Source organism: Haliotis rufescens, unplaced genomic scaffold, assembly GCF_023055435.1.
Source record: "Haliotis rufescens isolate VD_foot unplaced genomic scaffold, xgHalRufe1.0.p SCAF_2, whole genome shotgun sequence".
Taxonomy (NCBI): Eukaryota; Metazoa; Mollusca; class Gastropoda; order Lepetellida; family Haliotidae; genus Haliotis; species Haliotis rufescens.
The window spans coordinates 45,921,302-45,946,549 of record NW_025963890.1 but is presented as its reverse complement, the minus strand read 5'-3'; the positions used below and the strand labels follow the sequence as shown (position 1 = coordinate 45,946,549).

The 25,248-nt window shown below is 42.5% G+C and overlaps 2 protein-coding genes across 2 annotated transcripts in view; one reads left to right on the top strand and one right to left on the bottom strand.

The window, feature by feature from the left end:
* Positions 1-25,248, top strand: part of LOC124142243 (receptor-type tyrosine-protein phosphatase T-like) — a 59,228-nt gene that overhangs the window by 31,911 nt on the left and 2,069 nt on the right. Inside the window, exons 13-26 of the mRNA XM_048400053.1 lie at positions 85-263; positions 1,265-1,352; positions 2,049-2,125; positions 2,361-2,397; positions 2,799-2,896; positions 3,122-3,241; positions 3,843-3,994; positions 4,685-4,820; positions 5,230-5,358; positions 9,356-9,455; positions 12,061-12,137; positions 13,526-13,666; positions 14,764-14,889; positions 16,217-16,371. Coding sequence (XP_048256010.1) covers positions 85-263; positions 1,265-1,352; positions 2,049-2,125; positions 2,361-2,397; positions 2,799-2,896; positions 3,122-3,241; positions 3,843-3,994; positions 4,685-4,820; positions 5,230-5,358; positions 9,356-9,455; positions 12,061-12,137; positions 13,526-13,666; positions 14,764-14,889; positions 16,217-16,371 — 1,615 coding nt within the window. The remainder of the gene's footprint in view (positions 1-84; positions 264-1,264; positions 1,353-2,048; positions 2,126-2,360; positions 2,398-2,798; positions 2,897-3,121; positions 3,242-3,842; positions 3,995-4,684; positions 4,821-5,229; positions 5,359-9,355; positions 9,456-12,060; positions 12,138-13,525; positions 13,667-14,763; positions 14,890-16,216; positions 16,372-25,248) is intronic.
* LOC125382084 (MFS-type transporter clz9-like) lies at positions 21,731-24,391 on the bottom strand. The gene is made up of 2 exons (XM_048400055.1): positions 24,248-24,391; positions 21,731-23,943 (listed from the first exon to the last, which is right to left on the bottom strand). The coding sequence occupies exons 1-2, from the start codon at positions 24,269-24,271 to the stop codon at positions 22,144-22,146; spliced, it is 1,824 nt and encodes a 607-aa protein (XP_048256012.1). The 5' UTR covers positions 24,272-24,391; the 3' UTR covers positions 21,731-22,143.

Here is a 25,248-nt window from a genome sequence, read left to right as displayed (position 1 = left end):
ATGTGTAGGAATCAGAGACATTGCAGGAGTATTGCTAAGTACGGCATTCACTCACTCATTCACTCTGTCTTCTGTGACCCTCAGATGACCTGACAGGGGATGAGGAAGCACTGGTGCCCCCGGCTGCTGACCCTGACGCCAAGATGGAATACTACAACCTGGACGTGGACAAGTCGGCGGCGACTGCGGTGCGGGTGGCGGACTTCCCTGCTTACATGGACAAGTGGCGGAGCAACAAATACCACTTCCAGCATCGCTTTCTGGTGGGTGGCGGCATGTTTGTGTGTGTGTGTGTGTGTGTGTGTGTCTGTGTGTGTGTGTGTGTGTGTGTTTGTGTGTGTTTGTATGTGTGTGTGTGTATGTGTGTGTGTGTCTCTCTGTGTGTGTCTCTCTTTGTGTCTCTGTGTGTGTGTCTGTGTGTGTATCTCTCTGTGTGTGTCTGTGTGTCTGTGTGTGTGATAAATTAGATATTGTCAAATACAATCAAAACATCTCAAGAGAACAAAAAAAATTAATTGAAGTTTAGACGTGAAACTGAAAATGATTTTTTTCATTTTGGCTGCGATCTCATATTTCAGAGATATATTCGGAATGTTATTGTTCATATGCTGTTAAGAGGTGATTACCAATTTTTTTATTGCGCCTTCTGGTATGTGCAAAGGTTAAATATAACCCATAAATGGGTACCTACAGAATTAAACTGTGAACATCAGAAAATGACAACATAAGATCAAGTAATAATCAACAAATTACACACAGTTTTAGGTTTACAATAAATAAGGCAATACCATGGGGCCAGTTAAGACACAGCAATTGGTAACAGTCCACTGTTCGTCACTGTCAAATGTTTTGAAACAGTCCTGTATCCGTTCTTAAATGCGAAATAGTGTTGGAAGCTGGCAGGATTTCGACGTTTTGAGTTAGGTATCCAAGCCTCCATTGCCCAATAGATAATGTGCAAGTCAGTTCGAAAAACTGGTTGCCCTCTTACTGCTCATATATACATGTACGTACTGCCAGCCTTCTAGAAACTGCTCCATCCTAAGGCTTCTCGAACGATCAAGCCCTCTATGTTCATGTTTACACAAAGGCGGAAAACTCATTAATTACTCTCGCTGTCGCTGTCAGTCGCTAAATTCTAGCCATGTCAGCCCTCGACATTTTACTAGCCCTTCAATCATCCAGCTGCCACTGAATAAGTACAGACATATTTACAACAGTCCGCTAAAAACATGATATATACTCAAGCACGACTATATTACAGAAACTGCCCCGGGATTACATTGTGTCTTGTGACGTAGCCAGCGCCGACGTCAACCGCCACAAGAACAGATACCTCAACATCCTGCCCTGTAAGTATTGAGTGGTGTTCTCAGATCGCCCCGACTGGGGTCCTTGGTTTTATAGGATAATACCATCGCTAACGTGCTTCATCAGTGGGCAAACGTTCACATTGGTCACTTTGTGAAGAGTGAGTTTGGTTTAACGCCACTTTGAACGCTATTTCAGTTACAAGACGGCGGGTCAGCTAAATGTTAGGAGAAAGTCCGACGAGATGCAGGTCTCTGTCGTGCATCGCTTTGATGGAATAAAGCCACAAAACCCTCTCCATATCTATTCAAAATATCTGCGTAAAGCGTAAAGTCGATTGTACGATTCCGACCATATCATTAGCGTGCGTTTATGAATCACTTTCAAATAGTGATGATACCAGGTGTTCGCGAAAAGGTGAGCGTATCCTGCCCGGTCGGTGGTCCCCGAATTGTTTTTGTTGTTGCCGTCAATCACAAACACACGCAAAGGCAAGTCACTTGAAACAAAACATGGGAACAATTGTTACACGAGCACGGGTATGGTGCTTACAAATCAAAATTATCATCTGGGCAAAACTGTTATTCGAACCCATGATCACTGCGATCGACAACACTGAAACTCAGACATTTGCAGAATAGTTTAAAGTGTTCTTTAACGTTTCAGTTCTATCTCACCCACCTCTCATGATATTTGAAAGACCCACATGTAATGTCTGCCTCAATTTATATCACCAGATGATCACTGTCGTGTTGTCTTGGACGTCGTAGACGGTGACCCGACATCAGATTACATCAACGCCTCTCATATCCTGGTGAGCTGCTCGGACTGTGTGGTGGGAAGTCGAGGGCCGGGGGGCGGGGTGGTTGATATCAGAGAGATACTGGCTAGTCATCACCATGGTGACTATCACAGAGTATTGAATATCAAACGTGCACGAAATGCTAACCAGTGCCTGTAAACAATGCATGCGTAATCATTTTATGAATTGGACATGTAGAAGACAAAATATGCAGTAACAGCCTTTAACAGAGCGCTTACTGTTCCAGAGCTACAACAAGAAAGCAAGTTACATCGCATCACAAGGTAAGAACGTATTCTGATGTGTTGGGACCCGTGAAGATCCGGGGTAGAATTGGTCTTTAGCAACCCATGCTTGTCGTCAAAGGCGACTATGCTTGTCGTAAGAGGCGACTAACGGGATCGGGTGATCTGACTCTCTGACTTGGTTGATGCATGTCATCGATCCCAATTACGTGGATCGATGCTCATGATATCAAACAGTGGATTGTCTGCTCCAGACTCGTTTATTTACAGACCGCCGCCATATAGCTGGAATATTGCTGAGTGCGGCTTTAAACTACAAACAACCAAACAAATCTGTCTTGGAAATCCTTTAATCGACTATGAGCATTGGTGGTCTGTTTAAAATGTATTAAAAGCTATACACTCTAGTTTGGTGTGTCTGACTAGCGGGTATGTTTCAGGGCCTAACAAGGCAATCCTTGCAGACTTTGTCCGGATGATCTGGGAGAAGAAGGTGACGACCATTGTGATGCTAACAAACCTGGTGGAGGAGGGCAGGGTATGTGATCAGCACAGTGCTCTCTGTTTCTCGTTATGATTCTATTCCTTGATCGTCCTTCCCTGTGTACTACCGACCATCTTCTTAAGCTCAGTGACATAGCAACGACAGTTCAGGACATCGCGCTACTTTATATCTTTCCTTATGCTGTCGGCTCGTGTGAACTGCATTCGATGCCATGCATTGGTCAGAGTCGGGGGATTAACCCAGCTTCTTGTTCTTCAGAGGAAGTGCGAAGCCTACTGGAACTGTGAGGAGGATCTGCTTCTCGGAGACATCACTGTGACCGTGGTGCATGAGGACACCAGAGCTCACTACACTGCCAGGACTCTGAAGATGTCGAAGGCAGGTTGCCATATCATTTAGAGGCGTGATTATGACGCCACATTGATACCACAATAATCGCCATAGTATTTCTGCCGATAACTGTATCGATGCATTTTTACCTCTATCGATCCATCATCGATAAATACATATTAATATATAACACAGTAATAACATCGACGGTATCCCTGTCAAAAATGTCTAGGTTTTGCTCTAAACATTGACAGGAATTTGCCATCTGGACGCCGCCATGTTTTAAGGTTGCAATGCAGCGTAAAAGTCTCGCAGCCAACCAGACTGAAAAAAAATCACACTCCGGCACAGTTATGACTTGGCATTGCATCAATCTGAAAACCTATTAGTCGTCAGTCCCGTCACTCTGAATTTTGTCTAAGTCTGACTCTGATTGACTTTGTCAGTTGACAGCTTGACTGTTTATAATTGTTGAGTTCAATAAAATCAGTCATGCAGGAAATGTTATGACTCGAATATTGATCATACGATAACAAATGTACAACTGTACTGAGTAGCGAACTAACTTAAGTTAGAATGATGTTGTTTGCACCTCCCTGATGCCAATAATACAGGATGCTTATGTTCCTCAACTGGTCTTTCTCTTCAGCTCAATAGCCCATCAAGGACGGTCACCCAGCTTCACTTCACGGCCTGGCCCGACAAAGGAGTGCCACAGTCAGCGTGGTCGCTAGTTTACTTCCGTCACAAGGTCAAGGTCGCAGTTGGGGAGTCAGAAGGCCCGGTTCTTGTCCACTGCAGGTAATTAACCCAATATACCTGTACATCAAGCATTGTTCAGCCACCAAGCATTGTGCATCAGGCATAATGATTGTAATCAGCCATTGTATATCAAGCATTGTTCAGCCACCAAGCGTTATACATCAAGCACTGTGCATCAAGCATTGTACATCAAGCATTGTACGTCAAGCATTGTACATCAAGCATTGTACATCAAGCATTGTATATCAAGCATTGTACATTAAGCATTGTATATCAAGCGTTGTACATCAAGCATTGTATATCAAGCGTTATACATCAAACATTGTAATGTATATCAAGCGTTATACATCAAGCACTGTACATCAAGCATTGTACACAAGCATTGTACATAAAAAATTGTACATCAAACACACTAAGTGAAGCACTGCACATAAAATATAGTTTTACTACAGCAAAAGAAGGCACATACAGGTTAAAAACTGTTTATACATGTACGCAATGGATAGATGTGAGGAATTGTCTTATGAAAATCTTTCTACATATACAAAGTTAGAAATGGCTACATTTATTAAAAATGGATATGATTTGTATCTCACATAGATATATTTATTTACACTTGTAGTATATGTATATGTTCACACACCCATTCAACAGCGTCGTAATAAGTAATTTCTGATGATAAACATCTGTTCTGTTCCGCTCAGGCCTCTAACCTAACTGTCATTCCAGTGCTGGCGTGGGACGAACTGGGACGTTTATCGCTCTGGAGAATTTGCTTGAGGAGGCGGCCCTTGATGATGATGTAGACGTCTTTGTCGTTGCTTGGAAGCTCCGTCAGCAGAGAGTGAACATGGTTCAGACACTGGTAGGTTCAGACAGCCAGGTACACACTTGTTGTCAGAGTTCAAGCACATGGTTCCACAATGAAAAATACAGTTTCCATGATTGTAATAATTATAATGAGTTTTAGCAGCCATTAACCCCTATGATTCTGACATGAACGGAGTCCCGTGTTTCCACATATATAACACTCCCTTTTTCTATTTGAAATATAAACGCCGTTCATGTGTTTCTTCATCTGGAGTTAAAGTTCTAATGTATCTTTTTATCAACCAAACAAACGTCTCTCGATATACAAAAGAACAGGAGTGAAATGTGACGGCATGTGCGAGAGCAAACAGGACAGACAATAGCATTATTGTTATCAGAGCTTCTGATTCCCGTGGTGATTGTTCAGGTAAACCCAAGTATCATTTTGACTGACTTGTCCCCAGGATCAGTTCGTCTTTCTGCACGAGGCACTCTTGGCGGCTTTGGTCGCCGGCAGCAGCTATCTCACTCCGGCTACATTACTTGACCAGTTCCATATCATCACATCAGAATGTGCACACAAAGAGTTCAAGGTAAACGCTTCACTCTCGCTCCATATTGTTATCAGAGGACACTCAATGATGATGATGATAATAATAATAATAATAATAATAATAATAATAATAATAATAATAAAAATAAAAATAAAAATACTAATACTACTAATAATAATAAATTAAAGCAGAAGGCTTTCTGTTTGCTGCCCAGGACTTCCCACTCGAAACCGTCAAGGTGTGATTTTGCATCAAAATGTAAATATTAAATGTAGATTATGTAATGAATCTAATGATTTGTTTGTTTGTTTCTTGTGTAACGCCGCACTCAGCAATATTCCAGCTATATGACGGCGGTCTGTAAAATAATCGAGTCTGGACCAGACAACCCAGTGATTGACATCATGAGCATCGATCCACGCAATTGGAATCGATGACATGCATCAACCAAGTCAGCGAGCCTGACCACCCGAATCGCCTTTTACGACAAGCATGGTCGCCTTTTACGGCAAGAATTGGTTGCTGAAGACCTATTCTACCCCGGAATCTTCACGGGTCGAGACTGTCCAACACATTGTCAGTGGATGCCTAGCTTTGGCAGAAACACAATATATTAAGCGACACGATGGAGTGGCTCGATCATTTTATTACCGCCTTCGCAATACTTATGATTTTGACGCAGAGATCCATCCATGGTACGACCCAGAATATGCAGAGGGTGTGATGGAAAATGATAAATCCAAAATTCTTTGGGATAGATGCGTATACAGCCTCAGACGTATCCAGACCAACAAACCTGATCTTGTCCTTTTTGATAAATCCAATGAAATCATTTATATCATTGAATTTTCTGCCCCCTTTGACACTAATGTGATTGACAAGATTAAGGAAAAACATGGCTGCAGTGTTGGGGAGTCTTCACATTCTCCGAAGAGCTCTGGGTTGGTTTGACTAGGCAGCGTTTCCTGGGAGAAGTCCCATTCGCTGTCTCGGCTGCGTGTAGAGGGGGCCAGGGCCATGAGCTGACGAAGAGCCTAATCAGCTTGACTGTGCCAGGATCACACAAACCCTCTTTGCTGCATTTTTTATTTTAATCTGATAATAATAATAATAATAATAATAATAATAATAATAATAATAATGAGCCAAAACCCTTTCCATATCCTATAGAAATCTCTGCAAAGAGCAGAGTCGACTTTTGTACGATTCCGACTATATCATAAGCATGTGTAACGCCAAGCGAACTGACTGTTCGCGGTGTATACGTTGGATTAATCATATTTGACTAAAATGGATGAGGCTGAAACTGGACACGTTTTCGTGAGCAGGTAAAGAGAAGAGATTACAAACAGAATGTTTATAAGAAGAAGAAATATCAGGCCTCGCAGTGGTGGTCTTTTACGTATGAACGATTCACGAAAGAATGGTCGTGGTCGTTTAGAAATGATATTAGATCCATTAGGAATATGTCAGAATCCTTTAATGAACACGATGTCAATTTTTACAACTCGTGAAAGGAAATATATATGTCACGCTGTATAACAATGCATTTCCAAAGAAGTGTCAGTATTGCTCTTAGTTACAACCATTATCAGAACAGAACAGAACAGAACAGAAGTTTATTCAATATTTTAGGCCATATGACCTATAGTACAGTAGTGTTTGTTTTTTGTATCAACATTTTACAGTCACGTGTAGGTAATAATAAGTTTACATAAAATATTAACGTCTAATTTCAAAAATCTTCTTCAGGAATATTGACAGAGATGATATTGTATTTGCATTGCAGGAGTTCAACAAATTTCTCATCAGTTGTTCATCTTTGTACATAGTTGAAATCATAGGGAGGTATCTATTTCTAAGAAACTGATAATATTTACAAATGAGAAGTACATGAAACTCATCCTCAACATAGCCTTCATTACAATAACGGCATAAACTACTTTCTTTATCTTGTACATTTTTCTTTCTGAGATTGTTAACATTAAAATTATGTAATGATATACGTAATTTACACAAAGATCTTCTCAAAGTTCTATCCTGAAGTACAGATACATATTTTTCAGGAACAAGTAAAGATTTTATATTCGTATAATGGCATAAAAACCTTGAGGATGATATTTGACAGTGCCAATCTTGTGAAAATATATCAACTAATCTTTCCTTAAGCATGAAGATAAATAGTTTATCATTTCCAACATCTTGAGATATCCATGCAAGAGAAAAACCAGACATACAAAGAATATTTCTGATATCAGACACCCATAAACAATATTTACCCTTTTCATCCAAGGCTTTTAACATATTATAACAATGAAGAGGAAATCTATTTGTATTCATACGAAGTAGCTTTATCCAATATTTAACTGCCCGTAGCTGGGATGAAACAAAAAGACTGGTACGACCAGTTTCTCCTAGAATGGCTTTGTTAGAGGCATATTTACCGACACCTAAAAAACGTTTAAAGTACATGGCATGATTTTTTTCTATGGAATCATTATAATGACATCCCCATATTTCTGAACCATACAGCAGAATTGGTGCTATTTTTCTGTAAAAAATGTCCGAAACAACTCGGAAAGATATAAATTTGTTTTCTTTGAAAACTCGATAGAGAGGAATCAAGGCTTTAGATGCTTGCAGAGCCAACTGCTTACAAGCTGTTGACCATGCTAATCGAGAAGATACAGTCAATCCTAAATATTTATAATATGAAACAATATTGACTGTCTTATTACAATACGTCCATTTTTCAAATTTATGTAGAATACCACCTTTTCTGAAAACAATAACATTTGTCTTTTTCAAATTTACTTCAAGGCCCCATTTCTCACAATATAGCTGGAGAACATTTAACTGTTTCTGGAGGCCACTAACTGAAAATGATAATAAAGCAATATCATCAGCAAATAGTAACAGCATTATATCAATTATATCTTGTGACACAAAAACTCCGTAATCACATTCATGATACATTTCAGTTACAAGTTCATTTATGAAAAATATAAATAGGACAGGGCTGAGTACACAGCCCTGTCTTACACCAGCTGAAGTTCTGAAACATTCAGTGATTCCTTTATCTGTCTTGATACATGCCTTAACTGATGAGTACATGCTCTGTAGAACGTTTGACAATTTGCCTGTTAATCCTTTAATAATTAATAAAAACATCATTTTCTTTCTATCCACATAGTCAAAAGACTTTTTGAAATCGATAAAGGCACAATAAAAACGGCCCTTGGGTTTGATAAGATATTTTGTACACAAAGATTGAAGAATAAATATATTGTCTGATGGAGAATAGTTGGGTCTAAATCCAGCTTGGGATTCTGATAACAGGTCATTCACATCTAACCATGTTCTAATACGTTTTTCAATTACAACAGAAAACAATTTGCCAGTCACATTTAAGAGAGAAATACCTCGGTAGTTGCTTGGATCAGATATGTTTCCAGATTTATGTAGAGAAATAATCATTCCTATATTCCAGGAATCTGGAAAAACACCAGTATCTAGAATTTTATTAAAAAGCTGCCTAAGATACGGGTTTATGAAGTTTGTTATACTTTTCATATATTCAGGGGGTATACCATCCTCACCGGCTGCTTTACCCACTTTTAACCCATTTAAAGCTTGTTTAATTTCATTTTCAGTAATTTCACCTGATAAGAGCTGGTCAGTAAAAGGCATATAATTACAATGTTGACATGAATGGGAATCTAAAAAATCCTGAACTGATTTATCAAATTCATTTACATCTCTGTTAAAATCTGGATTTAATAAATTCTTAAAATATCTAAACCAAGTGTCAGGGGTTATATCACCTTGTCGTGCGTTACTTCTCAAATAGTGCTTTATAGTATTCCAGAACTCTTTACAATCACTCATATTTGCAGCCTCGGTTAATTTTTTACTCATATGTATTTTATACTCATTTTGTTTAGTTTTACACTTTTTTCTGAATTCAGTTTTTGCACATCAATAGTCTTTTAAGTTTACAACCATTATCATGAGAAATCGTGACGTCATTCCGTAGGACCTGAAGACCTGTCCTACGGTGACGTCAGAGAAAGAGTTCATCTCCGCCAAGGCAGCCGAGAACAGGCGCAAAAACAGATACTACAACATCCTCCCGCGTGAGTTCTACATCACCACATCTCAAGATGTATTCATAAGCAACGTACTTTATACATTAACACATGTCATGTTTCAAACAGCAATATATCTCAGGGGATATATACTGTATGGACCAGGGGATGTATACTTTATTGACCAGGGGATGTATACAGTAATGACCAGGGGATGTATACTGTATAGACCAGGGGATGTATACTGTATGGACCAGGGGATGTATACTGTATGGACCTTGGGATGTATACTGTATGGACCAGGGGATGTATACTGTATGGACCAGGGGATGTATACTGTATGGACCTGGGGATGTATACTGTATGGACCTGGGGATGTATACTTTATCGACCTGGGCATGTATACTGTTCGGACCAGGGGATGTATATTGTATGGACCAGGGGATGTATACTGTATGGACCAGGGGATGTATACTGTATGGACCAGGGAATGTATACTGTATGGACCAGGGGATGTATACTGTACGGACCAGGCGATGTATACTGTATGGACCAGGGGATGTATACTGTATGGACCAGGGCATGTATACTGTATGGACCAAGGGATGTATACTGTACGGACCTGGGAATGTATACTGTATGGACCAAGGAATGTATACTGTATGGACCAGGGCATGTATACTGTATGGACCAAGGGATGTATACTGTACGGACCTGGGAATGTATACTGTATGGACCAAGGGATGTATACTGTATGGACCTGGGGATGTTTACTGTATGGACCAGATGATGTATACTGTACGGACCTAGGGATGTATACTGTATGGACCAGGGGATGTATACTGTATGGACCTGGGGATGTATACTGTACGGATCTGGGGATGTATACTGTACAAACCTAGGGATGTATACTGTATGGACCAGGGGATGTATACTGTATGGACCAGGGGATGTATACTGTACGGACCAGGGGATGTATACTGTATGGACCAGGGGATGTATACTGTAAGTACCAGGGGATGTATACCGTATAGACCAGGGGATGTATACTGTATGGACCAGGGGATGTATATTGTATGGACCTGGGGATGTATACTGTATGGGCCTGGGGATGTATACTGTACGGACAAGAGGATGTATATTGTATGGACCTGGGGATGAATACTGTATGGACCTGGAGATGTATACTGTACAGACCAGAGGATGCATACTGTATGGACCAGGTGATGTATACTTTATGGACCTGGGCATGTATACTGTATGGACCAGAGGATGTATACTGTATGGACCAGGGGATGTATACCGTATAGACCAGGCGATGTATACTGTATGGACCAGGGGATGTATATTGTATGGACCAGGGGATGTATACTGTATGGGCCTGGGGATGTATACTGTAAGGACAAGAGGATGTATATTGTATGGACCTGGGGATGTATACTGTATGGGCCTGGAGCTTTATACTGTACAGACCAGAGGATGCATACTGTATTGACCAGGGGATGTATACTGTATGGACCAAAGGATGCATGTTGTATGGACCAGGGGATGTATACTGTATTGACCAAATGATGTATACTGTATGGACCAGGAAATGTATACTGTATGGACCAGAGGATATATACTGTATGGACCGGGGGATGTATACTGTATGGACCAGGGGATGTATACTGTACGGACCAAGGGATGTATACTGTACGGATCTGGGGATGTATACTGTACGGACCTAGTGATGTATACTGTATGGACCAGGGGATGTTTACTGTATGGACCAGGGAATGTATACTGTATGGATCTGGGGATGTATACTGTATGGACCTGGGGATGTTTACTGTATGGACCAGATGATGTATACTGTACGGACCTAGGGATGTATACTGTATGGACCAGGGGATGTATACTGTATGGACCTGGGGATGTATACTGTACGGACCTGGGGATGTATACTGTATGGACCAGGGGATGTTTATTGTATGGACCAGGGGATGTATACCGTATGGACCAGGGGATGTATATTGTATGGACCAGGGTATGTATATTGTATGGACCAGGGGATGTATATTGTATGGACCAGGGGATGTATACTGTATGGACCAGGGGATGTATATTGTATGGACAAGAGGATGTATACTGTATGGACCAGGGGATGTATATTGTATGGACCTGGGGATGTATACTGTACGGACCTGGGGATGTATACTGTACAGACCAGGGGATGTATACTGTATGGACCAGGTGATGTATACTGTATGGACCAGGGGATGTATACTGTATGGACCAAGGGATGTATACTGTACGGACCTGGGAATGTATACTGTACGGATCTGGGGATGTATACTGTACGGACCTAGGGATGTATACTGTATGGACCATGGGATGTATACTGTATGGACCAGGGGATGTATATTGTATGGACCTGGGGATGTATACTGTACGGACCTGGGGATGTATACCGTATGGATATGGGTATGTATACTGTATTGACCAGGGGATGTATACTGTATGGACCAGAGGATGTGTACTGTATGGACCAGGGGATGTATACTGTATGGACCCATGGATTTATACTCACAATGTCACCCTCTTATATCCAGCCGTACCCAGATAGTGACATATAGCATCTTCATCTGTTTCTTTTTGTTCCTGACTCAAGTCGACTCATACCGGCCACATCTACACACCGACGTCAACGACGCAGGCAACGACTACATCAATGCAGTGCTTATGCCAGTGAGTAGGACACCGGTCCCCCGGTATTTCTGTATTGGTATTATGCGGCTTTTTTGTAAGTTTTAAGTGAATGAGTGCAGTCTTACGTGTCTGCAAATCGTCGAGCCTGGTCTTGTAAAACGCAACATGTATAGGTCTGTGTATGTGGCTGTTCGGAGCCTGCTGAGAAGTTGATGGGATTCACTGTTTACGTGGCATATTGAATTGACCCATGCGACCAAAGTTGGTTATTCTTGTAATAAGCTTTTGAAATTATTCATACGTGCATTCCAATTCTTTGTTATGAGATAAATGCCGAATATCAACACCATGAATCAGATTATTACACCGTGAGGCATATTAACCAATTATATGACAATCCATCACCGTGCTACAATGTACATATAGCTGCTGATTGAGTGAGCTGACACCCCTGCTGGGATGAGGATATCTCTCATCCCATAGCCAGCTGGACAATACAACAGTATTTACTCTGTGAAACTTCATGAGCATTCATTCAATAGTGACAGATATTTCAACCCGCTTCATTATTCATTATCCAACGCTATCTAATTCTCCCTTTGTTGGGGGTCACGTTTGAGCGAATTTACCTTTGTATGCTCGAGTGGTATTTTGGATTTTATCACTTGGACCTAGCACGGCTAAAAGATGCAACTACTTGAATTCGAACCGAATAACGACATGATGGACGACTGTACCAATCGTATTCTTCTCAAGCTTGAAATCGAGGCACACGAAGGAACCGACCCTTTTATATTCTGAGTGTGTGTGTATGTGTGTGTGTGTGTGGGGGGGGGGGGGTAGGGATATTGTCAGGAGATTAGATATGTATTCATCTATAGCCGCAAAACCAGATTTTTCAAATTAGAACTTTGAGCTTGAAATATTTTTTTAAAGAAAAGCCCATCTGGCACAAATGTATTTTGTCCGGCAACAGTCTGAAGCATAATTATTGTTTTCAAAAAAATCCAAGCCGATAAACTTCCGTCACTCGCACGCACGCACGCACGCACGCACGCACGCACGCACGCACGCACGCACGCACGCACGCACGCACGCACGCACGCACGCACGCACGCACGCACGCACGCACGCACGCACGCACGCACACACACACACACACACCACACCTCCCTAAGGTAAGAACCAGAGCATAGTTCCCCATCTCCCGGGAAGATACCGAGCATTTTAAGGCCAAGAATACGATATGGTTGGCACCTTATTATAGGAGTCGAGATAATGTCAAGGTACAGTCTTATAAGGGCTGCATCTGTGCTTTGTCTCCTTTGACATCGACAGTATAATATAGTTTAAACGATGGAGTAAATGAACGTTGACAGTATATAGATCATATGTACTCTGTCCACGTGTAATTATCTTTGTTACAGTCATTTCGTCACCCCCGGGGACTACTCGTGACACAGACCCCTCTCCCACACACAGTACTGGACTTCTGGCGCCTCGTGTACGACCATGGCGTCAGTCTCATCATCATGATCGACAACATCAACGACGACCAAGATGTAGAGGTGATAAGAGGCAGATATTCCTAACACCGATGATACCATATAAGCAACTGGCATCTTTATGTTTAGAGTCTGCCATTGCAAGGTCAGAAATTGGGAAGTTGTATTTCCGTTCATATATGAAACTACTTTCGCTTACACGTTTTGTTTCGGACGTGTTGAGTTTGTCGTACATGTGCATTTTGACCCTGCGGCAAATATCCATTCTCGGAATGGGAAGCTTAGTCGAAGGAGCATCTACGTTGAGTATTGTCCCGCTAGTACCTCTGTACCTCTGCCTCAAAGAGTGAGGTTGTGACAACCACTAAACTCAATTATAACGGAACATGTAATCTATATTAATCTATATAATTCATGATTCACTGGTCGCCAAGTTTTCTGAGGCGCTGCGAATCGCTGTTTTGAGTTGCGTCATTTGGACATCCCGGTTCGCCTCGATTATGTTTCCAGGTGTGTTAGCACCATACCAGTGCTCGTGGGTTTCATCAAAGTGGTAAACGTCTGCATCCCTTTGGGCTTTCCTCCCACATTAAGCTGACACGCTGTTATGTAACTGGAGATGAGGTGAGGTGAATCGTGGGGTTTAACGTCGCGTCCAAGATTATTGCACTTATATAGCGACGTGCACGCACTTGTATGTATGTGTGTGGCTGCTTGTACTAGTCCGGACTGATGCCGATTTATAGTGCTAGCACACTGAGATACCATGCCGCAGTTTAACATGAATGCCCCACTCAGACTAAGTATACTGACTCCGAGCCGACCAGTCCTTGTTTTAGCCCCTAAATGCCGAGCGCCAGACAGGGTAACAACAAGTACCATCTTTTAACGTCTTTTGGTATGACGCGGTCGGGAATCGAACCCCGGACCTTCCGCTCTCCGGGCGGACGCTCTGCCACTAGACCACGGAGGCGGTTTATGTAACTGGAAGACTGTTCAAAGCCGCGTTAAACCCAACTTACTCAGTGACTCATGATTCATACGTTCATTTTATCAAGATATATTATGAATGTTCTGGTCGTACACGCATCTTTAAGTATTAAAATGGTCGGTATTTATCCGGGATAAAACAAGTGTAAATGGAATTGGGTTGTGTGTAGGATTTTGGAGTCTACTGGCCCGAGCACGGCGAGACGATGGAGATTGGGCCGTTCCTGGTGTCGTCTGTGTCGGATGAGGAGGAGGAGGGACTGTGTGTCCGGAATTTGCATCTTGTGAAGACAAAGGTAACCAATTGCTCCATAAAAATATATTTTGGTGTTTATATTATGCATAATTTTTGCGTAATAAAGTGGCATGTGTATTCTGCTCTATGCGACAAGGCTGAGCTAAGTCGTTATAACTGCACAAATAACTATAGTGGTCCTGTGTAGTCTGCTCTATATGCTAGTACTGAACGCAGTCTTTATAACTCCACTCTACCCAGTTATAAGATAGCTACGCGATTAATCGCAAAGAGCAATGAAGAATGAAACGTGGATTATTTCACGATAAAACATTGTTCTATCGTGGCGTCATTTCCTGAGATTCGAATATGTGCTCGCAACTTGTTGACGTCATATAATGGACGGCGTTGTTTTTAGATGGACATGGCAAGTGAGTTGTTACCCATAGATGTAGCTGGGCAATGCAGATAAACGCAATGGCCGAACGATCGCATCCAAGAATGATAGATATATGGCAATCGTGTATTAGGAGAAAAGGTACAGATGATCGACGTCACGATTGTTAGAATATGTGGGAAATACCAAACTTAACCCACCTGTGCGTAAAATGGACTTGTCCGACATTTCCGGGGTTGGATTCTATTCAGGGAGGCATCAATATTAAAATTTGGGTAAATATTGTCAAAGCTTGTACATTTTATCAACATCCTTAAAGAGGCTGTACATGATGTTGATATGTCATATAAGAAATAAACGACTCATGGTCGATGTTTATCATATAATAAAACACTGCAGAGATAATAAACCACTCGGAGTGCGCCCCTTATGGTTTATTCTCCCTGCAGTGTTTTATTGTACAGTAAACAGCTCCCACTCGTGGTTTATTTCTTAAATAACTGCAATGGGTCTGTGTATTATGCTGAACGAGGCACAACTCGTCGCTAATTATAACTGTTCCATACATAACTGAAGGACCCGTGAAGATCCGGATTAGAATACGCCTTCAGCAACCCATGCTTGCCGTAAAAGGCGACTATGCTTGTCGTAAGAGGCGACTAACGGGATCGGGTGGTCAGGCTCGATGACTTGGTTTGAATATGCATGTCATTGTATCCCAATTGCGTGGATCGATGCTCATGATATCAATCACTGGATTGTCTAGTCCAGACTCGACTATATACAGACCGCCGTCATATAGCTGGAATATTACTGAGGGCGGCGAACAACAAACAAACAAACATAACTGAAGTATCCCTGTGTATTCTGCTCTAACGTTGGTACTGAGTGACGTCATTATAACTGCACGAGATATATAACTGAAGTTGGCGTGTGTATTCTGCTACATTGGACTGCTGTAATGCGCCGCTATACCCATCTGTATTGCCAGGCTGGTGAGAAGACACGGGTACTACGTCAGTTTCACTGCATGGACTGGCCAGACACTTGTGATCTCCCGCCATATGACGTCATCAAATCCTGTGTAGATGCTGTGAGAGTGGAAGGCGCCAAACAGCCCCTGGACCCCGTCTTAGTTCACTGCAGGTACATTGAGGCAGGCTGCTTGTGTGTGCTTGTGTATCTTTGTGTGTGTGTGTGTGCGTGTGCGTGCGTGCGTGCGCGCGCGTGTGTATCTGTGTGTACACATACTCCCTGTCGGGTTGGCAGGGACACTGGGAGAAGCAATGTTACCACGTACAGCTGGTTCTATAGAGAGTATGTGTATTGTCGTGTTGGCAGGGACACTGGGAGAAGCAATGTTACCACGTACAGCTGGTTCTATAGAGAGTATGTGTATTGTCGTGTTGGCAGGGACACTGGGAGAAGCAATGTTACCACGTACAGCTGGTTCTATAGAGAGTATGTGTATTGTCGTGTTGGCAGGGACACTGGGAGAAGCAATGTTACCACGTACAGCTGGTTCTATAGAGAGTATGTGTATTGTCGTGTTGGCAGGGACACTGGGAGAAGCAATGTTACCACGTACAGCTGGTTCTATAGAGAGTATGTGTATTGTCGTGTTGGCAGGGACACTGGGAGAAGCAATGTTCCCACGTACAGCTGGCTACATGTGAGAGTAAGTGTGTTATCGTGTTGGCAGAGAGACTGGAGAAGCCTATACCCCTACGTACAACTGGCTACATGTGAGAGTATGTGTGTTACCATTTTGGGACGGGGACCGGAAGAAACCTATGTTCCCACGTACATCTTGCTACGTGTGAGAGAACACGAACCCCTCGCCCACCTGGCCAGCAATAAGGAATCATGGCGCTGTGAACAAGTAATCTATGAGAGTCATGCAGCCCCTGATCAGGACCTGTTGCATCCTCCATCCATTGTTTACACATCTGTGAAAGAAATAACAGGCATGACCGAAAGGACCCGTGACTTTGATGTTGGACGAACCAATGAAAAACAAGCATGTGTGTGACCTATAGGAACCTCTCGGTTTTGATTAGTGAATGCATTGGCGGTTCCTTTCATTACCTGGCTGAGCTTGTCACAGTTATGATATCAGGTGATGAAATAAGGATATCTTCCACACCCAAGCACTTCATAAAACACCTAGAATTCATTATGTGACCATTTCAGCGCAGAGAGTGTTCTTGTTTAATAGCTGCCCATTAGTTGTAAGCAACCACTGAACTGTTGCATCAGCCACCATGATGCACTGCACGTGGTATTCTGATCTTTGGTGTTCTAAAACATCTTCTGAACCATGAAGTACTAAGTATACATAACGATATACTACGCACACGTAACGATATCCTCAAGATAGAATCCGGTGCGTGCTCCGTGTTTTCCATTTTATATTATTTGTTTTGTCGAGAATAACACAACGTTCTGTATTCCTTCTAACCGTGTGTATTTTGAAACGTTCTGTGTTACACAAACATGCTTGTTTTCGGTGAAGGAACAAACAAAGTGCATATTGATGTGTTTGTTGTGCTAGGGATGGGGTCAAGTGAAGTGGGGTCTTCGTGCTGCATATTGATGTGTTTGTTTTGCTGGGGATGGGGTAAAGTGAAGTGGAGAGGTTTGCATGCTGCATATTGTTGTCTTTGTTCTGTTAGGGATGGGGTAAAGTGGAATGGAGAAGTCTGCCTGATGCATATTGATGTGTTTGTTGTGCTAGGGATGGGGTAAAGTGAAGTGGAAAGGTCTGCCTGATGCATATTGATGTGTTTGTTGTGCTAGGGATGGGGTAAAGTGGAATGGAGAAGTCTGCCTGATGCATATTGATGTGTTTTTTGTGCTAGGGATGGGGTAAAGTGAAGTGGAAAGGTCTGCCTGCTGCATATTGTTGTGTTTGTTGTGCTAGGGATGGGGTAAAGTGAAGTGGAAAGGTCTGCCTGATGCATATTGATGTGTTTGTTGTGCTAGGGATGGGGTAAAGTGAAGTGGAAAGGTCTGCCTGATGCATATTGATGTGTTTGTTGTGCTAGGGATGGGGTAAAGTGAAGTGGAGAGGTTTGCATGCTGCATATTGTTGTGTTTGTTCTGTAATTAGGGATGGGGTAATGTGGAATGGAGAAGTCTGCCTGCTGCATATTGATGTGTTTGTTGTGCTAGGGATGGGGTAAAGTGAAGTGGAAAGGTCTGCCTGCTGCATATTGATGTGTTTGTTGTGCTAGGGATGGGGTAAAGTGAAGTGGAAAGGTCTGCCTGATGCATATTGATGTGTTTGTTGTGCTAGGGATGGGGTAAAGTGAAGTGGAAAGGTCTGCCTGCTGCATATTGATGTGTTTGTTGTGCTAGGGATGGGGTAAAGTGGAACGGAGAAGTCTGCCTGATGCATATTGATGTGTTTGTTGTGCTAGGGATGGGGTAAAGTGAAGTGGAAAGGTCTGCCTGCTGCATATTGATGTGTTTGTTGTGCTAGGGATGGGGTAAAGTGAAGTGGAAAGGTCTGCCTGCTGCATATTGATGTGTTTGTTGTGCTAGGGATGGGGTAAAGTGGAACGGAGAAGTCTGCCTGCTGCATATTGATGTGTTTGTTGTGCTAGGTATGGGGTAAAGTGAAGTGGAAAGGTCTGCCTGCTGCATATTGATGTGTTTGTTGTGCTAGGGATGGGGTAAAGTGGAACGGAGAAGTCTGCCTGCTGCATATTGATGTGTTTGTTGTGCTAGGGGTGGGGTAAAGTGAAGTGGAAAGGTCTGCCTGATGCATATTGATGTGTTTGTTGTGCTAGGGATGGGGTAAAGTGAAGTGGAGAGGTTTGCATGCTGCATATTGTTGTGTTTGTTCTGTAATTAGGGATGGGGTAATGTGGAATGGAGAAGTCTGCCTGCTGCATATTGAGGTGTTTGTTGTGCTAGGGATGGGGTCAAGTGAAGTGGAAAGGTCTGCCTGATGCATATTGATGTGTTTGTTGTGCTAGGGATGGGGTAAAGTGGAATGGAGAAGTCTGCCTGATGCATATTGATGTGTTTGTTGTGCTAGGGATGGGGTAAAGTGAAGTGGAAAGGTCTGCCTGATGCATATTGATGTGTTTGTTGTGCTAGGGATGGGGTAAAGTGAAGTGGAAAGGTCTGCCTGCTGCATATTGATGTGTTTGTTGTGCTAGGGATGGGGTAAAGTGGAACGGAGAAGTCTGCCTGATGCATATTGATGTGTTTGTTGTGCTAGGGATGGGGTAAAGTGAAGTGGAAAGGTCTGCCTGATGCATATTGATGTGTTTGTTGTGCTAGGGATGGGGTAAAGTGAAGTGGAAAGGTCTGCCTGCTGCATATTGATGTGTTTGTTGTGCTAGGGATGGGGTAAAGTGGAACGGAGAAGTCTGCCTGCTGCATATTGATGTGTTTGTTGTGCTAGGTATGGGGTAAAGTGAAGTGGAAAGGTCTGCCTGCTGCATATTGATGTGTTTGTTGTGCTAGGGATGGGGTAAAGTGGAACGGAGAAGTCTGCCTGCTGCATATTGATGTGTTTGTTGTGCTAGGGGTGGGGTAAAGTGAAGTGGAAAGGTCTGCCTGATGCATATTGATGTGTTTGTTGTGCTAGGGATGGGGTAAAGTGAAGTGGAGAGGTTTGCATGCTGCATATTGTTGTGTTTGTTCTGTAATTAGGGATGGGGTAATGTGGAATGGAGAAGTCTGCCTGCTGCATATTGAGGTGTTTGTTGTGCTAGGGATGGGGTCAAGTGAAGTGGAAAGGTCTGCCTGATGCATATTGATGTGTTTGTTGTGCTAGGGATGGGGTAAAGTGAAGTGGAAAGGTCTGCCTGATGCATATTGATGTGTTTGTTGTGCTAGGGATGGGGTAAAGTGAAGTGGAGAGGTTTGCATGCTGCATATTGTTGTGTTTGTTCTGTAATTAGGGATGGGGTAAAGTGGAATGGAGAAGTCTGCCTGCTGCATATTGATGTGTTTGTTGTGCTAGGGATGGGGTAAAGTGAAGTGGAAAGGTCTGCCTGCTGCATATTGATGTGTTTGTTGTGCTAGTGATGGGGTAAAGTGGAACGGAGAAGTCTGCCTGCTGCATATTGATGTGTTTGTTGTGCTAGGTATGGGGTCAAGTGAAGTGGAAAGGTCTGCCTGATGCATATTGATGTGTTTGTTGTGCTAGGGATGGGGTAAAGTGGAACGGAGAAGTCTGCCTGCTGCATATTGATGTGTTTGTTGTGCTAGGGATGGGGTAAAGTGAAGTGGAAAGGTCTGCCTGATGCATATTGATGTGTTTGTTGTGCTAGGGATGGGGTAAAGTGAAGTGGAAAGGTCTGCCTGATGCATATTGATGTGTTTGTTGTGCTAGGGATGGGGTAAAGTGAAGTGGAAAGGTCTGCATGCTGCATATTGATGTGTTTGTTGTGCTAGGGATGGGGTAAAGTGAAGTGGAAAGGTCTGCCTGATGCATATTGATGTGTTTGTTGTGCTAGGGATGGGGTAAAGTGGAATGGAGAAGTCTGCCTGCTGCATATTGATGTGTTTGTTGTGCTAGGGATGGGGTAAAGTGAAGTGGGGTCTGCGTGCTGCATATTGTTGTGTTTGTTCTGTTATGGATTGGGTATATATGAGTGGAGAAGTCTGCGTGCTGCATATTGATGTGTTTGTTGTGTTAGGGATTGGGTATATATGAGCGGAAAGGTCTGCGTGCTGCAAACTTATGTGTTTGTTTTGCATGGGATTGGGTAAAGTGGAGTGGAAAGTTCTGCGTGCTGCATATTGATGTGTTTGTTCTGTTAGGGATTGGGGGCGGTCAGGTAGCCTTGTGGTTAAAGCGTTCGCTCGTTACGCCGAAGACCCGGGTTCAATTCCCGACATTGGTACAATGTGTGAAGCCCTTTTCTGGTGTCCCCCGCCGTGATATTGCTGGAATATTGCTAAAAGCGGCGTAAAACCATACTCACTCACTCACTCACTCACTCTTTTAGGGATTGGGTATATATGAGTGGAAAGGTCTGCGTGCTGCATATTGTTGTGTTTGTTCTGTTAGGGATGGGTATATATGCGTGGAAAGGTCTGCGTGCTGCATATTGATGTGTTTGTTCTGTGGCTGTAATTTGCCAAGGACAAGTATTTGTTGTGTTCTGAAGGACAATGTGACTGTTTTTTCAGTGTGAATATGTCAGGAACGATCTGTGTCCTACATTAAGAGGTTATTGTTCTTTCATGGACGGGGCGAAGCAGAGCGAAGTGTTCTGTGTTTTTATATACTGATATATTTGCTCTGTCAGGGACGGGGCGAAGCGGAGAGAAGTGTTTTGTGTTTGATATACTGATATATTTCTTCTTTAAGGGACGGGGCGAAGCGGAGCGAAGTGTTCTGTGTTTAATATACTGATATATTTCTTCTTTAAGGGACGGGGCGAAGCGGAGCGAAGTGTTCTGTGTTTAATATACTGATATATTTCTTCTTTAAGGGACGGGGCGAAGAAGAGCGAAGTGTTCTGTTTTTAATATATCCTCGTGTCATGGAAGTTCGATCACTTACGAAAAGTCGCTGAATATTCATAGTAACATTCATATAATCTTTTTTTCAAATATCTTACCTGTGAACTTGTTTATTTATGACAAACATTTCCCAAATCCACGTATTTCCATTGAAATTTACACTCGCGGCATGGCCGCCCTCTCACTGTCAACAGAAGTGACCCAGAAAGCTACGTCACACAAGTTCGATCATTTGATTGGTTGGCTTGTCGCATAACCGGGATGACATCTATGGACGATCTCTTGTGTCAAAATTCGAATTAGAACAGTCCGCAGTTGTTTTATTACATCTTTGTCCATCAAACGTTCATTTTATGTTTCAATATTGAAAAAAAAACGATGAAAAGTCACAAATATCCAGATTATTTACAAGGTTGATGCAGGGAGTTATTCTTCAGGCTCATCGTGACAGGGGCACCAAAACTCAGAATGTCGACGCACAACACGAACTGGCGTGCAGAAACGTAAATGTGTCCAGTGCTGACATGTAGGGTGGGTACATTGTGCCCTGGTTGTTATGATCAGGGAGACATTAGCTCGAACCTCATCAGGTACAAATTTGCTACATTTGCAGCACAGTTCGTCATCACTTGTCACATCACTATCAAAACTATCGTCCTGATGCGCGTTGGACCGTGAAGTTCCAGTACTTGCATTCGTTGCAGTGACAGTATTTATTTTTTTTAAAGATTTACTTGGTTTAGGTGCTTGCTTTCTTTTTTTGGGTGCCGATTTCACAGTCTGGTGGGAAATAATTTTATTCAGAATGACGTCTTCGGTGATGGCCTTGCCCCCGACAACAGCGCTCAGAACGTTTTTCTTTTTAGTAGGCACAGCTTTCTTGAAAAGTACAGTCGTCTTGTCTTTAAAGAATCCTGCTACATCATTGCCCTCAGTAGGTGAAGTGACAACCTTGTCTCCAACTGGCACACATGAATCAATAACACCAGTATCAGGATGCAGCAAAGGTTCAGTCGACTTAAAAACTGTTGATGGCGCAAAGTTGATATTGGCGGTGGAAGACTTGTCAAATGGATAGACTCCACATTTCCTGAAAGAGGATTGCAGATTTGTTGGTGTCAGCGACAGGTTATAAGCTCTACAGCCAAGTTCACAAACAGAATGTTTATCAACTGAACTTGTGGCATCTTCCCGCATATACGTATGACGGAGGTTGTTGTAAATTTTAGCAAAAGGTCCAAAGCAACCAACATCCATTGGCTGTAAAACATGGGACGTGTGTGCAGGCAGTACAAACAAAATAATGTGATGTTGACGTGCCCATTCGATGAGTGGAATAGATACGTGGGATCTATGACCATCATACACAATAAGAAGTGATCTATCTGCAGACGCGGCGACAGCATGCTTCAGGAAATGCTCTGTCAGATAGTGCTGAAAAATCTCCGTGTTTGACCAGCCAGAGTCGCTTACAGTGCCTGCTGCTCCAGGGGTACTTCCTGAAAGGAGTTCTTCCCGCATCCTCTTGCCCTTGAAAACAAAATACGGTGGTATAGAACTACCAGATGCATTGCCGCAACCTATAACCGATGTAGTACTTGATCTTGATGTTGTGACTGCAGCTGGAGTACTCTGACTCGATGTAACAACTGATGGTGGGGTATGATGCTCCATAAGTCCCTTTTCGTCAACATTATAAATGCGATGAGGGCATGTCTTCAGGTTGTACTTATCCATGATGTGCCCAAGCTCATTAAAATAATGAGTGATCGTCTCCTCCGAGGTAGCTTTTGCTCTCTGTATCTCAAGGGATCGTGGCTTCTTCACTGACAGATCAGGCCATCGCTTCATAAACCCATAGAACCACTGAAGTGATAGGGGTTGTTCATCCTTTGACTTCTTTCCAACATATATTGCTAGGTCTGTGGCAATAGTAGTAACTTCAGCCCTTGTATAGCCATACCCAAAATTTGCCATGGCTTCAATATGTGAAACAAGTCCCTGTTCTTCTTCCATGGACAATAGTGGCTCTCTACCAGTGGTACTACATTCAATAGAAACCTTCCCACTCATCCTGTCATGCAGTGTAGCAAATGGAACAGCAAAGGTAGTGGCAGCTTTCCTAATTGCCATTCCATCTAAAACAGCATTATATGCCTTGTCTAGGGCTGCAGACAAATATTGCCTATATTGACCTCTTCTGGTTGGTTCACCATTGGTCAAAACCTGTAAAAATAAAGGTTTATTTTATATATCACCAAAACTCCAGAGACAGAAGTTCTCAAAAAGCATAACATTTTCAATAAGAAATGACCCTAATTTGTTTCCATAGTTTTAAATTTTGGCGAGCACATCACGTGTCTCATCACGTGACATTTACACCATGAACGTAAACAAGCAGACGACAGGTGTGCCGTCGATTTACAACCTGTGCATTTATTACAATTGACATTTTATTTGAGCTGATCAAGTTACATTAGTGATCTCGGGTTAAAAAGTAGTTGTTTGCTGAATATGAGCTATTACTTACGTTTGGTAACTTGACACGAAGCATTTTCCGGTCCAAGCGAACGAAAGCGGTGTTGTCAGAAGATCAAAGCTGCAGGTACCGTAATTTCTCGTTACATTTCGCGAGAAATATCATTCAAAATGGCCGATCGAAGTTACATGTCGATCGAACTTGTGTGACTTGACGATACTGATATATTTCTTCTTTAAGAGACGGGGCGAAGCGGAGCGAAGTGTTCCGTGTTTAATATACTGATATATTTCTTCTTTAAGGGACGGGGCGAAGAAGAGCGGAGTGTTCTGTGTTTAATATACTGATATATTTCTTCTTTAAGAGACGGGGCGAAGCGGAGCGAAGAAGAGCGAAGTGTTCTGTGTTTAATATACTGATATATTTCTTCTTTAAGGGACGGGGCGAAACGGAGCGAAGTGTTCTGTGTTTAATATTCTGATAAATTTCTTCTTTAAGGGACGGGGCGAAGCGGAGCGAAGTGTTCTGTGTTTAATATACTGATAAATTTCTTCTTTAAGGGACGGGGCGAAGCGGAGCGAAGTGTTCTGTGTTTAATATACTGATAAATTTCTTCTTTAAGGGACGGGGCGAAGCGGAGCGAAGTGTTCTGTGTTTAATATACTGATAAATTTCTTCTTTAAGGGACGGGGCGAAGCGGAGCGAAGTGTTCTGTGTTTAATATACTGATAAATTTCTTCTTTAAGGGACGGGGCGAAGCGGAGCGAAGTGTTCTGTGTTTAATATACTGATATATTTCTTCTTTAAGGGACGGGGCGAAGAAGAGCGGAGTGTTCTGTGTTTAATATACTGATATATTTCTTCCTTTAAGGGACGGGGCGAAGCGGAGCGAAGTGTTCTGTGTTTAATATACTGATATATTTCTTCTTTAAGGGACGGGGCGAAGAAGAGCGGAGTGTTCTGTGTTTAATATTCTGATATATTTCTTCCTTTAAGGGACGGGGCGAAGCGGAGCGAAGTGTTCTGTGTTTAATATACTGATATATTTCTTC